Genomic DNA, 14,979 nt, shown 5'->3' on the forward strand with positions numbered 1-14,979 from the left:
ATTTTCCTTAGGCTCAATTTGTATAATTTTTCTATAATTTATATTTATTATGTGCTGCTGACATAACTAATTTTTCTGATCTGTTTAAGTTGCCCAGTTAGGTAACAGGTAAACAAGTCTTACCAATTTTTTCAGCATTCAAAAATACATAATATTATAAGCTTGAAAGATAAAATAAAAGAAAGCCTTTTCCAAATCTAAAACAATTTAAACACCATTTTCTTTAGTTTCGTTTATTATTTTCCATACTCAGCATAATCATTTAGGTACAATTCGTTCATAAGGTAATACTGCTTAACATTTGAGACACAAACTAGACACAGACACGTACACTTACCGAGAACATTTTTGGTAACATGGGGTATATTTCTCTTTAGCTACTACGAGTAGATATTCCAGTATATAAAATAACAATGGCTATCGAACATACTCTCTATCGTGATCCAACCTTTGGTTGGTTTGCCGTTGCCTTGGGATATGTTTCAGTTTAAATGGCTTCAGATTCGATTCCCTTTGTTTGGTGGGGTGTGGTTTGCGGTTCGATAAGAAAATACATATGCTGTAGAGATATAGATATAATTGTATTCCATTCTTGATCTGGGGGCAACATTTGTCGCGGAGCAACGAGAGTTCAACAGAGACTAGCGTAAACTTTGAAGGAGTGCAACAATCTAAGGGTGCGCAGAGCACATAAGAGGCACATTAGTTATTTGAGCAACAATAGCGTAAAGACTATAGTGTTAGACAGCTGTGGGTATCCAAGATGCTTTCGGTACTATACGGTATTTTTGCAATCCCCAGCTTTAATTATGTACAAAAGGGTGGAGCATAGTTGAATAAAATAATTTTAAGGTAGTATCTTTCAGGTTTCATTTCGCTTTGGGGTTGCAAACCCATATTCATTTAGTTTTTGGTCACCCATATTATTTACAAGAACATTGGCCCTGGGCTTCGAAAAGTATGGTTTGTTATTTGTGGAAACTGTCGTTTTGATCTAAAAGCTCTTAGAAAGTAAGTTATCTATAATTCTAATCACCGAAATTCACCCATCGAAATATTGTTAAACATCAAACTCTTTAGAATTTAAAACGACCTTTAGAGTATGTCTGGTGAATAAATTGTTATCATAAACATCACTCATACGAACAAGATCTGGATTGATAAAAAGAATCCAAATTACTGATCAATAAACCCCAGCAAATACTTTTGTATCGGGACTACCTGTCGTATGAGTGATGATGTTGCGGTAATTTGACCTTCCACATTTTCTAGAAATTTCAATTTCAAAGACTTAAAACCTCAGCTAACAGAGGTCCACCCCGTTGTACATCCAATATAAAAACCCGATCCGTATGAGAACCAATCTTAAAGTGGCAATCACAAAATCGTGGTCACGGTCACGGGCAAACCATCGGCATTCACGGCCTGCTCCGACTGCACCCTGGTGCCGAAGGTCTCCACGCTGGTGGCCTTGCTGAGATCGATGGCCGGCACATCCTCATCGTAGTCGGAGGCCAGCTCCTCCTCGGCCAGGTAGCTGCACTTGGTGCTGGCCGCCTTCACCAGTGGGCCCTCCTGCTCGTGGTAGATGTGGGTGGAGCGGTCCATGTAGATGATCCCGTCATCCGTGTCGTCGTCCGTGTGGCACACCGGATAGTGGCCGTAGCCCGCCTCGCACTGGTACGGATTCGACTTGACGTGCACGTTGCGGCAGCTTCCGCCGCAGTTCTGGTGGCTCTCGGCATCCCCGCCATTGGCCCCATAGCACTGGCCCCGGTGCAGCGAGTGACCCACCGAGTGGCCCGTCGAGTGGGCGGTCAGTTGACCCACGCCAGCCGTCGCACTGCCGGAGTGGGCCACTGACTGCTAGATGTGCGAGTGGGAGCGCGCTATGGACAGCGAGTACGGACTGAGGTCCTTCTGGATCCGCATCGAGTCGTAGATGGGGAACTCGCAGCACAGGATGAACTTCAGGGCACTGGGCACCTCCACGTAGACGGCAGGTGGCACTGGGATCAGCGGCGAGGTCGAGGCCTTGTACTTCCGGTACTCCAGCTGGCTGAACGGAGCAGGTGGGAATATTAAATTTATTGTGTCTTTAAATAGCAGACAGATCTATAAGTTTTTTAAGAGTGGACATTGGACTATATGAAAAACCTTAAATGCAAATTCCAAGAAAACTTTGATTGGATAGGAATGTTTTCATTCAAGTATAGTATTACAAAAGTTTTAATTGATCAAAGTTAGCTTGAAATCGAATGTTTAGATTCTATTCTATTGCTTATAATCTGATGTCTATTCAAAATTCACTTTAGGGCAATATTATTATAAGGTATTAGAAAGATATTAAAAACCTAATTCAATATATTATCTTATAAGGTAATTATTTATTTCACTTCACTTTATAAGGCATGTATGTGTTTGTATTTGTTTTTTTAATATTAATTAATATTATAAATATCAAATAAAGCAACTTACTCTTTGTACTTTTCATCTGCACTTCGTTCCCGCAAGGGAATCCCTGACAAAAAGAGAATAATCATAGTGGTGAAAATGGGTGAGGCAATCGCCACCCATTCATGGCCGCTGATCACATTGAGGGATATGGCAAAGATGCCCCACCAGATGACCACTTCGCCAAAGTAGTTAGGATGCCGTGATACGCTCCACAGACCTGGTAGAGATTACTCATTAGAGCTTATCCTTGTTAGTATGTATCACCCTTGGCCTACCATCATTGCAGAATTTACCCTGGTTGGCAGGATCCTGTCGGAACGAGAACTTCTGCAGATCCGCATAGGTCTCCGCCAGCAATCCAACGATGAACATACCCGTTCCCGTGGAGTCCAGTGTGGTCATCGTCTTTGGGGCCAGCGGTTGCGAGTGCCGCGGTGAATTAATGATTATTACAGGCAGTGACACTATGTACACCCACACGGCCTAAAAGGAAAATAATTGAGTAAATAGAAACAATTATATTTACATTAAGTACAATTACATTATATTTGCTTTGAATGTTAAATGATAATATTATATTAGGTTTCCATTTTAAGTAATATTAGTTTTATTGCTAGATATTACTAGGTAAAGAGATAACTAATTAGTTACTTCTATAAAATTTGATATCATTTTACAAAATAAAAAAACACTTAAAATAAGATCAAATAATGAATCTGATATGCTCATCAAGGAAGCCACAAAACATATACCAATAATTTCAAATAAATGTTCTCAAATCATTAAATCATCGCATTTAGAAACATTTTCATGTTAAAGTTTCTTCTGTTAAAGCTTAATATAGTGAAGTACATGCGATTGTGATCATTTTGGCAGTTATTTTCCGATTTCAATGACAGAATTTCAACTGGCAACAAGTGATTGGAATTCAGGCGAAATGGGAAATAAATGGAGACAAAACGATGGCGGGACATGGCACTTGCAGCACGCCAATGCCGGGAGCACCACAGACAATGAAGGCCGGACAGCCTGCCACCACCCACTTGCAGCAAGCCACCACCACCACCCACAGAAACACCCACTCAACATTTAGCTGGTGTCGCCCACATGTGTCATGTCACTCTGCCACAGAGAATGGCGTTTTAATTGTTGGTCGGTGTGGGCATGGTCTGGTCTGGGGCATGCCACATCGAGATTACCATTGCTGCCACCCATGTGGGGCAAACGACAGGTGCTGAAATATGAAATATTCAAAACCTTTGCGCACGTGTCAATTAGTGACAGCTTGATTGATTTTCCACCTCCAAGTTGAAGGTTCTCTCATTGAGAGTCGAATTGAAATGTGGCTGACGCAACCGATTGGCCCGAACTCACCTGGAAGGTCCAGAAGACCGCGTAGCGGATGATGTTGCGGCGGGTATCCTCGAACTGCTTGTCGCGGCCCAACTTTATAATGCGATATAGCAAATATCCGGACAGCCGGGCGCCCCACAAGCAAACAAACAGCGTCACCATCAGCTGGCGACTGTCATAGGCCTGAAATTGGGTATTAAATTCATTTAATTAAACTTAATTTTACACTACAAAAAATCTAGTTGAAAATACCAGTTATATCACTGGAACTTAAAGAAAAACCGCTTAAACCGCTATAGCTTAAAAAATGTATCGTTTTTAAATTTAAGTATGGTAGAATGTATTTTTATTGTAAAGCATATTTAACTTAGATTAAAGTCCTTATTAAAAAAATATAGGTATTAGTTTTTTTAAATAGTAAATTTATTTTAAATAGCTTAGGTAAGTCTTCAGAATGGAATTTATAATGATTCTACTTTTTAAAGTTTAATCTATTCTTAGGAATGAATTATGTAAGTTAAATTTGAATAATTAACACACTTAAAGCCTTATAAATAAAGCGTTTTTCATTTTTCTTTGGTTAACGAAATGAGAAATACCAAATGTCTTACTAAAAATTGAACTTCAGCTCATTTACGAAAGAATAATAGCATTCTTTTAATCAAAGAAAGCTTTAAAGAGCAAGTTTTTGAATACTTAGGCTATGCTCCAACCATTAAAAGATATTTTTGGGCTATAAACTGCCGAGTGTGGTCGTATCGTGTCCGCATTGCAATAAACATTTATTGTTTGCCATTTGCCGAATGAGATATACTCTTGGGGCAATTGCGGGAGGCTCGGCGAAAGTTCGAGTTCAAGGCTGAGCCGCCTTATATCCTTGTATCAGGAAGCCACACTCGTAACTATTTTAGTATCTTCACCATAACACAGCCATTTTAGCTCAACCAGGGTATCTTGCAATTCGTCTCCGCACCACGGAACGTACAAAAATTCATTGCCCAACGAGCAATTTGCACGAATTTTCATTTTTGCAGCGTCAGAGGAGAACTTTTTTTCGTATATTTTTTTTTTGATATTTTATTTTACAAAACCACTTTCGGTGGTCATGCAAATTTTGCATAAATAAAGCGGTGCACGCACGAGTGGCAGCGGTTCTATGCTCCGCCCTGCCAAAAGTGGCCACGGGGCAGTCGGGCGAGGGTCAATAATGAATGAGTCGACTGCACTTTGCATATTTATAAACGGCATTGACGGGCGAACTGAATCAGAAATGCATTGGGCATTAAGGAGCGCCCCGCCGCTCCTTCGTCAAACGACTCATGAAAAATGCAGGATAAAAAAATTGTTAAATTGCTTTGTCAATGGCAGTGAATTGGCGGCTCATGACCGTAACCGCCAGCCAAAGTCACTGGAAGGCACAGGCAGGACGAGGTCATGGATAAACGGCTGGGAGGATATGGATATTGAGGGCCCACCCTCCGTTGATAGTTTAATGGGTTTGCCGTATCGCAACGGGCGGGCCTGATTGCCTATTTTGTAGTCTGATTGAGCTGCCTTTCACCCGAGACTTAAGCTATTTTATCGCTCGATTTATTAAGCGAGACTGAACGACGATAAAGCATCGACAGACGACTGCGTTCGGCGGCAGTAAACCATTTTTATGGCCGTCACACAGCTGCAGTGCATAGTGCAATATTGCACGACAAGCAACACACAGCCACAAGCAATGGCAGCACTTCCGTTTCCGCCCAACGTCCCACGACCGCCATTTTCCGGCGGTCTCCTCTTCGCGGCATGGCTTTAAAAACATTTTCATTGCTAACTTAATGCGCGCTGAGAGAAATTTCATTTTAATTTACGATCGATAGCCAATTCTTTATTGCCACAAAAATGTCAGAGCAAAAATTAATTGAACGTCAGTTTGCGTGGTCGATGAGATTTAATACTTTGCCATTGAATTCTTTGTTTATTTTGCACACGTGTGACAAACACAAGTGTGGGAGTAAAAATTAAATCTGCATAACTGGGTGTGGGCTAGAAAAGATTGCTATTCTCTTGATTGTTTGTTTTGCACACCGGTTTGTTTGCCCAGCAAAAACCCGACCGCAGATAAGTAAGAATTTATTTCTCAATTTGTTTCGGTTGTGCGAATTGTTCGTTATAAGCCCTTAACAAGCGTTCATGGGCCATTCAGTAAATCGATACATTGAGGGGCAGTCAAAACCGGTAACTGGAACAAAAAGCTTTTACGGGCTTTGTTGGCAATTTCCCTTTTATCTTATCAAATTTCAATTATTATTATTAATAAATCTTTATAAAGCTCTCTCGAAGAGGTTTTCAATAGGGTTATGTTTTATATTAATTTTAACACAAGATAATCAACGTCCTGTAATGCCAATAATTACGATAGTCGGGCACTGAAAATTGAAACACATATATTTTCTGTCTTTAAAATGCACTCTTCTGTCACATTTCATTTAATAATTAGGGTAATTATAATTAAAATCTTTCGAATATATTTTAATGAATTGATAATGTCTAAAGTAATTATATTTTAAGAGCCTGGGGTTTAAATGTGTCAGCATTAAAGATAAGCAAAAGCCTCTTATGAAATAATGTGCTAATTAAAATGCAAGACACGACCAGTGTCATTATTTAAAAGACATTGGTATGTAGTATTGTTTTTATACACATCAAATAAAATAGTTTAATAGTTCATAGCTCTAATGGGTAAAAAAATTTATCAACGTTTTAATGACAAATTTAAATGCAGATTCTTGGAGAATCAAACCACCAGTCTTAAGAGGTATTTCACTCTGAAATCGGATTTATTTTGGTAAAGTGATGGATTCTGGAAGTTAAGTTGTTTCATCGGAAACTAACTAATAACCAACATGAAAATGGGTGAAAAAATGTATCAACAGTAAAATAAGAAAGATTTTTGGAGATTCTATCCACAAGTATGTGGTAAAGTTATGGACTCTATAAGTCCAATTTGAATGCAGATTTTTACAACAAGACTTATTAAGTATGACAGGAAACTTCAAAATGTAAATACGAAAATTGCAATTTGCTTTTACCAAGGTAAACACCAGCGTGCTGATAAAGGGGATAATTACGAAATTGGCCATCAAGTTGGATTAATTAATTGAAAATTGTGGACTATCCTGCAGAGGCAGTGGATTGGTTGCCGTGGGTTATGGGATGCCCCCAAATAGCTTTAGTTAGCTGGTTAGGCAGTGTGTTAGGCTGGCGGAAGGACATGTCGACAGACAGATCGAGGACCCTCACGATGCCAAGGTCATGCTCAGCCAGAAGGAGGCCCACGAGCTACAGGCGACAGCAGCTACAGCAACTACAAACTACGGAAAAACAAAAACAAAAACAAATGGAACAACAGCCAACAAAGAGAAACAACGGCTGAAATGTGGGCCTCGATGGGCGTAACCTTTTGTTTGTCGGCAATGGATGTTTGCGTCTGTATGCGTTGATGTCTGTATCTGCGTGCGTATGCAAAACTCAGTTTTCAATGTCAGCATTCGAAACCAGCCACCCACTTTGTAACCACCGTACACCCACCATGAACCACCACCCACTGCAGCAGCCCGTTCACGCCCAGTTGGATGAAATGTTTATGGTCACGCTTCAAGTTCGAAGAATTTAATTTTACTTAAAAACTTACTATACATTGCAAGCTAACGAGCTACAACAAATATACAAAATAGCTCATGAATTATGTTAATTTTCAAATATAGCAATAAATTACTTTTACTGTGTCAGATACAATATAAATGAGCTTTAAATAATAATAATGTTCACTTTATTTTTTTTGACCAAACTGGTAGCTGTTCAACATTTATTTATTACTGCCAGTGGGAAAAAATAAAGCAATAAAATAGTAAAGTCCCTCACAAAGCCTTGTCAGCTACGTAATATTTGCGTCATTGTGTTTGTTTTGCCTCATAACTTTATTTATTGAAAGCGGTCTCCAAAAGTGATTACATTTTTCGTTTTTGTTTTTTTAATTTATTTCGATTTTAAAAATAACAAAATTGAAAACTGTATACAAAATATTGAAGATAGCTTTAACGGCATATTATCATAATATGCTGAGATTCCAAATTGTAAATTTATTATGCCAATTTTGGATTATATTCCTGGTGTTTTGTAACCCTGATTACTGTTACTAAATTAATTAAATTTCTTAAAATATTTCGGTGTATATATATGCCAGTACGTTTTGGTTTATATAAAAGGGACCTTAAAATTGTAATATACCATGGAAAGCTTGACAAAAAGATTTGAAATTCCGTGCTCATAACTTAAAGAATTAAATAGACATTTGTGCAATCATTAAAAATCAAATTTCTTTTTATCAACATTTAAATCTAAGTTTTAGAGATATAGTTCCTCTTAGAATTGTCAAAAATGTTTAAAAATGGCTAAACATGGCTAAACTTCACTTAATTATAGAATTACTCATTAAACTGAGCACCAGAATTAAGCCAGGGTATGATTCGCTGAAGTTTTTAATTGGTGAACCTGATTCTTTATAAAGCTTTGCAGAATTGTCACTTATAATTTACCTTGAATTTGTAGTAAGTAAGTAAGGCATTTAAGTAAAAAATCGATATCGTAGAACCTCAATAAACTTATAAGTTCCACCTACCTTCGAAGGACGATCGATTTGGCCGAGGAAGAACGTCAGCAGGGAGATAATGATGAAGTTGACGCCGCCGGCAAAGTCCGTCAGCTTGTCCATGTGGAGCATGGAGTTGACCAGGAAAAAGAACAGCTGCAGACTGCCCACCACGATGGCGCTGATGGCGAAGTGATCGTAGTCCAGTACATTTACAGCCATGGTTGCGGTGCAGGGCTTTTGGCTTTCACCTTTTACCTGGCCTTTCACCGCTCGCCCTCACTACTCCACTATCGTCCTTTATGGCCTTTATGGTCAGCAACAGGTACACGTTCTGCCCGCGTCTGTTCTTTAATATTGCAAAATGTTTTGCCTTCACATCGCTTCACACCCACATTTGCTTCGCCTCCGCGCAAAGTGTCTGTGCCACTCCCCCCGCCCCCAGAGCCTTACATGCTGCGGTGGGTGGCTGGGTGGTTGGGTGGTGCAGCCTGGTGGGTGGGTGGTTGGTTGGTTGGCGGCTTTGGCTGCCTGCCAAGGCTTCTCTTTTTTTGGGGCCGCTTGTTGATTACGTATTTATGTGATGATTGTTTATTTGGGGTCGCCTCTGCAAAGTGCAATAAATAATGCAATTTGTATATGCTGTGGCAGCTACAACTTATTTCCTAAATGAAAACTTAATTCAATTTCCCGCACTCAGCGGCACGCAAAGAGCATCATCCGCTCACACACACACTCACACACACACTACCACATGATTCCCCATGTCCTTCTGCTATTTAAATAAATTTGAGCGAAACCACCTCGACATGGCAACAATCTCAAGCCGTTTTTGCGAGTCTGTGTGCATTGAGTCGGCAAAACGTTGGCAAAACGAAGACTGGAGCAACATGCTATCCTGGGCAGTGGTGTAGAAAAGGATTGCACTTGGGGGATTAAATCCTTTTGGTTGGAATCGTAACAGTAATAAAAGTATGTTACAAATGTAGACAAAAGCTAATGAGTTTGCTGGGTAATTAATTTTTAACTGGGAATTTTCCAAAACGGTTTCTTAGGACTGGAAACATTTTAGTGAGTATGGCACTCGAATAGAAATATAAAATAATATAACATATATAATATAATATAAATTTGCATCATGAAACTTAAACCTTAAATTAATAAATAACAAATCTATGTACATAAAACAACTAACAAAATCTAAAAGTCATATTCCTAAAAAAAGAAAAGTGTCCTATAAAATTGGAGGCTTTAGGTGCGAAAATAAACATATTGAAAAGTATTACTAAACACTTTCAAAAGTTTTACTTATTAAAATGTTTTTTTGCTAGTTGTTACTTACACTTAAACTGAATTTTCTTAGTTGGGGCTTAGATGGATCTTAAGATCTTAATTATTAAATCAGAGAACTTAAGCCCGTTATTAATATCTACATAATCATATAAGTAAGCTTACTTACTGATAACTGAATCAAATTATTTTCTAACGCCCTTCTTAAAGTCTAAGTCCCTCTTAATGTAATCCTTCACACACCACTGGTCCTGAATACAAGTGTGCTAGAATGGTTTATATGGCACATACTTGAACTGACTGGTTTAACTTCTTGAGCCTTTATTTGCCTCTTGGGCTCTTGGGCTTCACTGCATTTGCAGTGCTCTTCCTTTGGCCCCTCAGCCGACCAAATATCCTTCAACGCTCCTTGTTTGGCCAACATTTCCAGCCTGCATACATAATTAACAAACGTAAATGGTTATCTATGAAGGCAGTCTGAAAATCTGGTCCACAGAACAGGACGTTACAATTTATGGCGCTTTCGGTTGGAGAGCTGCAGGGAATCGATTTTCGGACGGGTAATTGGAGTCTGGGCTGCGAAAGCTGTCCAAAATTTACTGTCGACGGATTAGCTGCGCTTGAAATGCCCGTTGAAATGTGTTGATTGTGCTGTGGTTTTCTGGCCGTTCTCCCCCCGAATTGCGACTTAATTAAATAAGCATTTTTATGGATTATTTCGCCAATTGTAATTAAGTCAGCTTAATCTCTTTTTGATTGAGTCATGACATACCCATCAATCTTTTTATATCCGATTTAATTGACATAAATATGTAACACTATTGTCAGTGATTTATAAGCCTTTAAATGCTTTTAATAGGAATTATTTAATTTGAAATAATTTTTACTATTCAGTAATTAAAAAGTTTGCAGTATTTTTTATTAAGTCATTAAATTGCATTATTTAAGTTCACCGCTTCTTTTTAATGCTTTAATTGAAAAAGAAAGTTTATGACAGCTGTCGAAACTTTTCCGCCAAAAAGTTTTCATCGAATTATGTGACTTTTGCTGAACAGATTTTAAGCTGCACTTTGAATTAATTTTCAGAGGATTACAAAGCCATTATTTACCACAAAATTTATGGTGTTTTAGGGGTGTTATTTTAGTTTGGAGTAGATTGGAATAAATTTATTTAGTTTCAAATGTGCGCACTAAGCCCTTTACATTGCATTTGCACCTGATATGCCATTTAAAGCATTTCCTTACGATTTATATGTTATTTTTAGTTCAGTCATAACTTTTCGACTTCGAAGTGTGAATATTTAAGCTTATGAAAATGTTGAAAATGCTAATTTGACTTTTTTAAGCTAAGCTAATTCTTTTTCTCGGGAAATTCCGGCAGTCCTCCTGAGGCGCACAATAGTATGCAACACTTTTTTGTTCTTCACATTTTGCCAAAGAAATGCATCAACATTGCACATTCATTAAAGCAACGCCCGCGGCGCATTCAAGGCCCAAAAACAAAAGCAGCAACAGTGTTAAACTTGTGCCACCTTCAATGAAAGAAAAAAAGAAATACACCTTAGTGTATGCAAATGTGTAGTCAGTCAGCTGTGTTGCTGCCACTTGGCTTGCTCCTCGCCTGTTGTCATTGTTGCTGTTGTTTGCATTACTTTTAGTTGTTGTTACACGGAACAAAATCTTATCATTTTAGTACCTATCAAATAAATATCTTTATTTTATGTTTTTAATTGTGAGTAAGGCTCAAATCACTTCTGCAGTGATATTATATTGTATTGTTGAACTACGGACACATTCTAACAAAACTTTTCATAATGGAATAGTTTTTATTCATTTGAAATCATACCCTTATTTTATTTGGTATAAAATTCAAAATAATTAAAATAATTTAATCTAATTTTTAGTTAAATAAAACTATTTATCTATTAAATTTAAATGTTTTCCTGCAAAAAGTATTGGATTCGTTTTGATTTGCTTAAAATTATTTCATGTATTTTTGGTTGGAAAAATTTCAATTTTACAGGTAAAATTCTAAAAAAAATCCCTAATATGAATAACAATTTCAGTGTACTTAACATTCCTTGGCAACGCGTGGCAATGTCTCCGGAGTGCGGGAATCCGGGCGGACCGGGGTTATTCGTAGCCGCAAGACATTGACAAGGTGTCTGCCAGGCTGTCACTCACACTCACCGCAACTCACTGCAGTTGTTTGTTGTTTTCCCTGGGCGGTTGTTTTATTTGTGTGTGTGTGTCTGTGTGAGGGAAAGCTCAGGATTGAATTTGCATATATGCCGGGGAACACCGAACACCGCACCTGTACTCCTGCACCCCAGGCAAATTGTTTCCACCCAAGATGAGCCCACTTCTAAACGCATTTTCGCGTGCTTTGAATTTTTTCGCCAGCGTCGTTTGCCATTGTCGCCACCTTCTTGTGGGCATTAAGAAATTCAAACTATGCAGTTTTTTCTCCACATTTGAACAATTGAAGAAAAGCCAATTTCGATGAGGTTCCAGATAATATCCCCTAACAACAGCAGTAAGCGGGCTTTACAAATAAAGTCCAAAGATTAGCCAAGAAAGTTTTGACTTTGAAAGTCATGACATTGAACATTTTGTCACAGAACAAAAAGATTGAATGTTGGCTTAAATATAGAGTTTAGCTTGTATTTAAGTGCAAAAGCCAGATCTCAAAAGTTGGCATAACTTTTGACAACACGCCATTAGATACACTTTTAGTTTAAGTCTGTAGAGATTTATAAGCAAATATAATTTGTCATCCCAAAATTTGATTTAAGAAGTTTGTATAATTTTCGGCAGCACGATTAAAATTAAAAACACATTTTCAAGTGATTAATAGAGATTTCTGTGTCGAAGTCTTAAAACTTTATAACTTTTTAAAAGCTTTAAAACTTACATTTCATTGTAGTTAAGTGGGGTAAAGTAAGTAAGTGAGTAGGGTAAAAGTTTGAATGGACAAATTAAAATTCCAAAGTAATGGGTGTACTTACTATTCACATATTCAGAGTAATTAAAGCGTAAGCGAAAAGTTGCTGATGAAATGGGTCAATCCTCTTTGGTAAAACGCTGAAACGCTAATTTCACACGCTTTCCCGTCTATTTACATGTGTTATGCATTAGAGCAAAACACCCGCGACAAATAGAAAATAACCCTAAACCTATTACAAAACATTTCACGGTCGAGCCAAGACAATTCTCGATTTTCCACTCGCTTTTCCACAGATATTTTTCGCTGCAAGTACTTGTTTTCCCGTGGATGTGGGTGTGTTTGCTAGTGCTCTTGGCACTGAAATTGCAGCATGTAATGGAATTGGCTGCGGTTCAACGGTGCGTATGATTAACTCTATAGCAGCGGCAAAACGAAGGGGCCAAAGAACTTTCATTTAGCGAAAGGCAAATTGCCGTGCTGTACGATACTAGGCTCCCTGTTCGCCGTTTATGATAATTGCTGTCATAGTTTCTGAAAGTGACAATTAGGCATCTGCCACGATTTTCCGTTTGTGTTGACTTTGTTGATTGTATGGCTGGACGTTGCTTGCAATTAAGAATGTTGGACTTCTCCTGCTGGTGACTAACCCTAATTTAATTATACCAAACAGACCACAACTAGCTGCATCAACATGCAGTTTAACCCAGTAATTGGAAATGGAACCACGCTTGCTTTTGACATAAATGTGTCTAACTACTAAAGGTAATTGGCTCTTTGTTTATTTCGAAGTTGTGGTTTAACGTAAAACGTTTATATTTAGGGCACAAAAATGTCGTTTACCTAAAAAAATTTAAAACTAAATAGTATATAATCATGAATTAAAAGCTTTTACAAAACTTAGCTCTTGTAAAAAAAATTAAAGAAATATAAAAGGAAATTTAAAATTAGTTATTATTGACAGATTTATACCTAAATCATGCTTAGATCGATTCATAAAGACCAAGTTGGACAAAATAATATTCAAGTCTGCCTTTAAAGATGCAAAACGTGGCTGTAAAATTTAAGTTTACTGTGTGATATCATCTCCAGGACATTCTACTCTCGTTTGCCTTAATGTTTGCCCATTCCAAGGATTCTGCTGAGTAATCCGACGAAATTGTTTTCCCATTGCCCAACCAAATGGAAATGTATTAAACTTAAATATTTATAAAGTGCAACTCATAGTCGGGCGATTCAATAAAGCGGAATACATATTGAACTGGCTGCCGGCGAAGGGAAATCTCCATAAATAACGCATTCTGATGGCAAGATTGGCACTTTATGTAATCCCACAGAACATCGACCATCACCGGAGGACAAGGCGTGGGAATTGACTTAATATGGGCAGCATGGGCACCTTGAACTTCGCCAGAGTTTGGCCAAGGACTTTTTCGTTGGGGCAAGACGAGGAGCCAACGGGTGGTCGCCTGGAGGAGTATTGACGTTTTTTCAATTAAACCTGGCCACCAGGCAATTTGGCGGTTGTATTTATGGCGTTCGGTTCAGTTAGTTCTATTTTTATGAGGGGGCGGACAAACAAATGGGGGCGAGCGATGTGCTAGTGCTCGTGTCAATAGTGTAACTGAAACTTTTCCAGCTCGCTTGGTATACACACATATACGCCATATCCCATATCCTGTGGCAGATAAATAAATCGCACAGAAGCTAAGCGGAAAAAACACGCGTACACATACGCACTGTTATGTACACCATGTAACACACACCCACACACACACACACACCTACTCACACACTGGATTTCTGAAAGAGACATTAGAGAGTGTCTTTCGGGCAACTTGGTCCGCCTTTTACACTTTTCCGCATTTTCATACGCTGACACAAGTGGGAAGTCAAGCAAGTTGGACACGCGCTAAGTTTTACAATTTCCCGCTGAAGGTCTTCCCGCCCACTAGTCCTGCACCGCCCCGCACCCGCCCCCGCCCATCCTGTCGTCCTGCCAAACAACTAACGCACATTTCCGTTTCCGCTTATGCCACAAAATGGCTAAAAGTGGCCGCCATTGATGGCCTGGTGATTAGTTACGTTTTTTGCCTTCTTCCTGCGCCTCCGCTTAATTTAGCTCCTTGTTGCCGCTGTGGCTTTTTTTATTGCCACCGCTTTTGCTTTCGCTGTTTCCGATTGCAGACAGCATCTAGTGCGAGGCGAAAACAAATGCACCAGCAGCCGCCGCGTGAATTTGCGAGCGGAAAGGACACGAACGACCGACGCAACAGACGACTCCGGGTGGACTGAG

General features: G+C 38.8%; 1 protein-coding gene across 1 annotated transcript; it reads right to left on the reverse strand.

The window, feature by feature from the left end:
• Positions 1-217: 217 nt before the first annotated feature.
• LOC108044361 lies at positions 218-14,958 on the reverse strand. The gene is given in 6 exon segments (XM_044457749.1): positions 218-2,059; positions 2,479-2,674; positions 2,733-2,940; positions 3,832-3,993; positions 8,480-9,056; positions 14,769-14,958. Coding segments are annotated over 5 exon segments (1,440 nt in total). The 5' UTR covers positions 8,672-9,056; positions 14,769-14,958; the 3' UTR covers positions 218-1,377.
• Between the last annotated feature and the right edge of the window lie 21 nt (positions 14,959-14,979).

Source organism: Drosophila rhopaloa, unplaced genomic scaffold, assembly GCF_018152115.1.
Source record: "Drosophila rhopaloa isolate 14029-0021.01 unplaced genomic scaffold, ASM1815211v1 contig_163, whole genome shotgun sequence".
NCBI classification, from domain to species: Eukaryota; Metazoa; Arthropoda; class Insecta; order Diptera; family Drosophilidae; genus Drosophila; species Drosophila rhopaloa.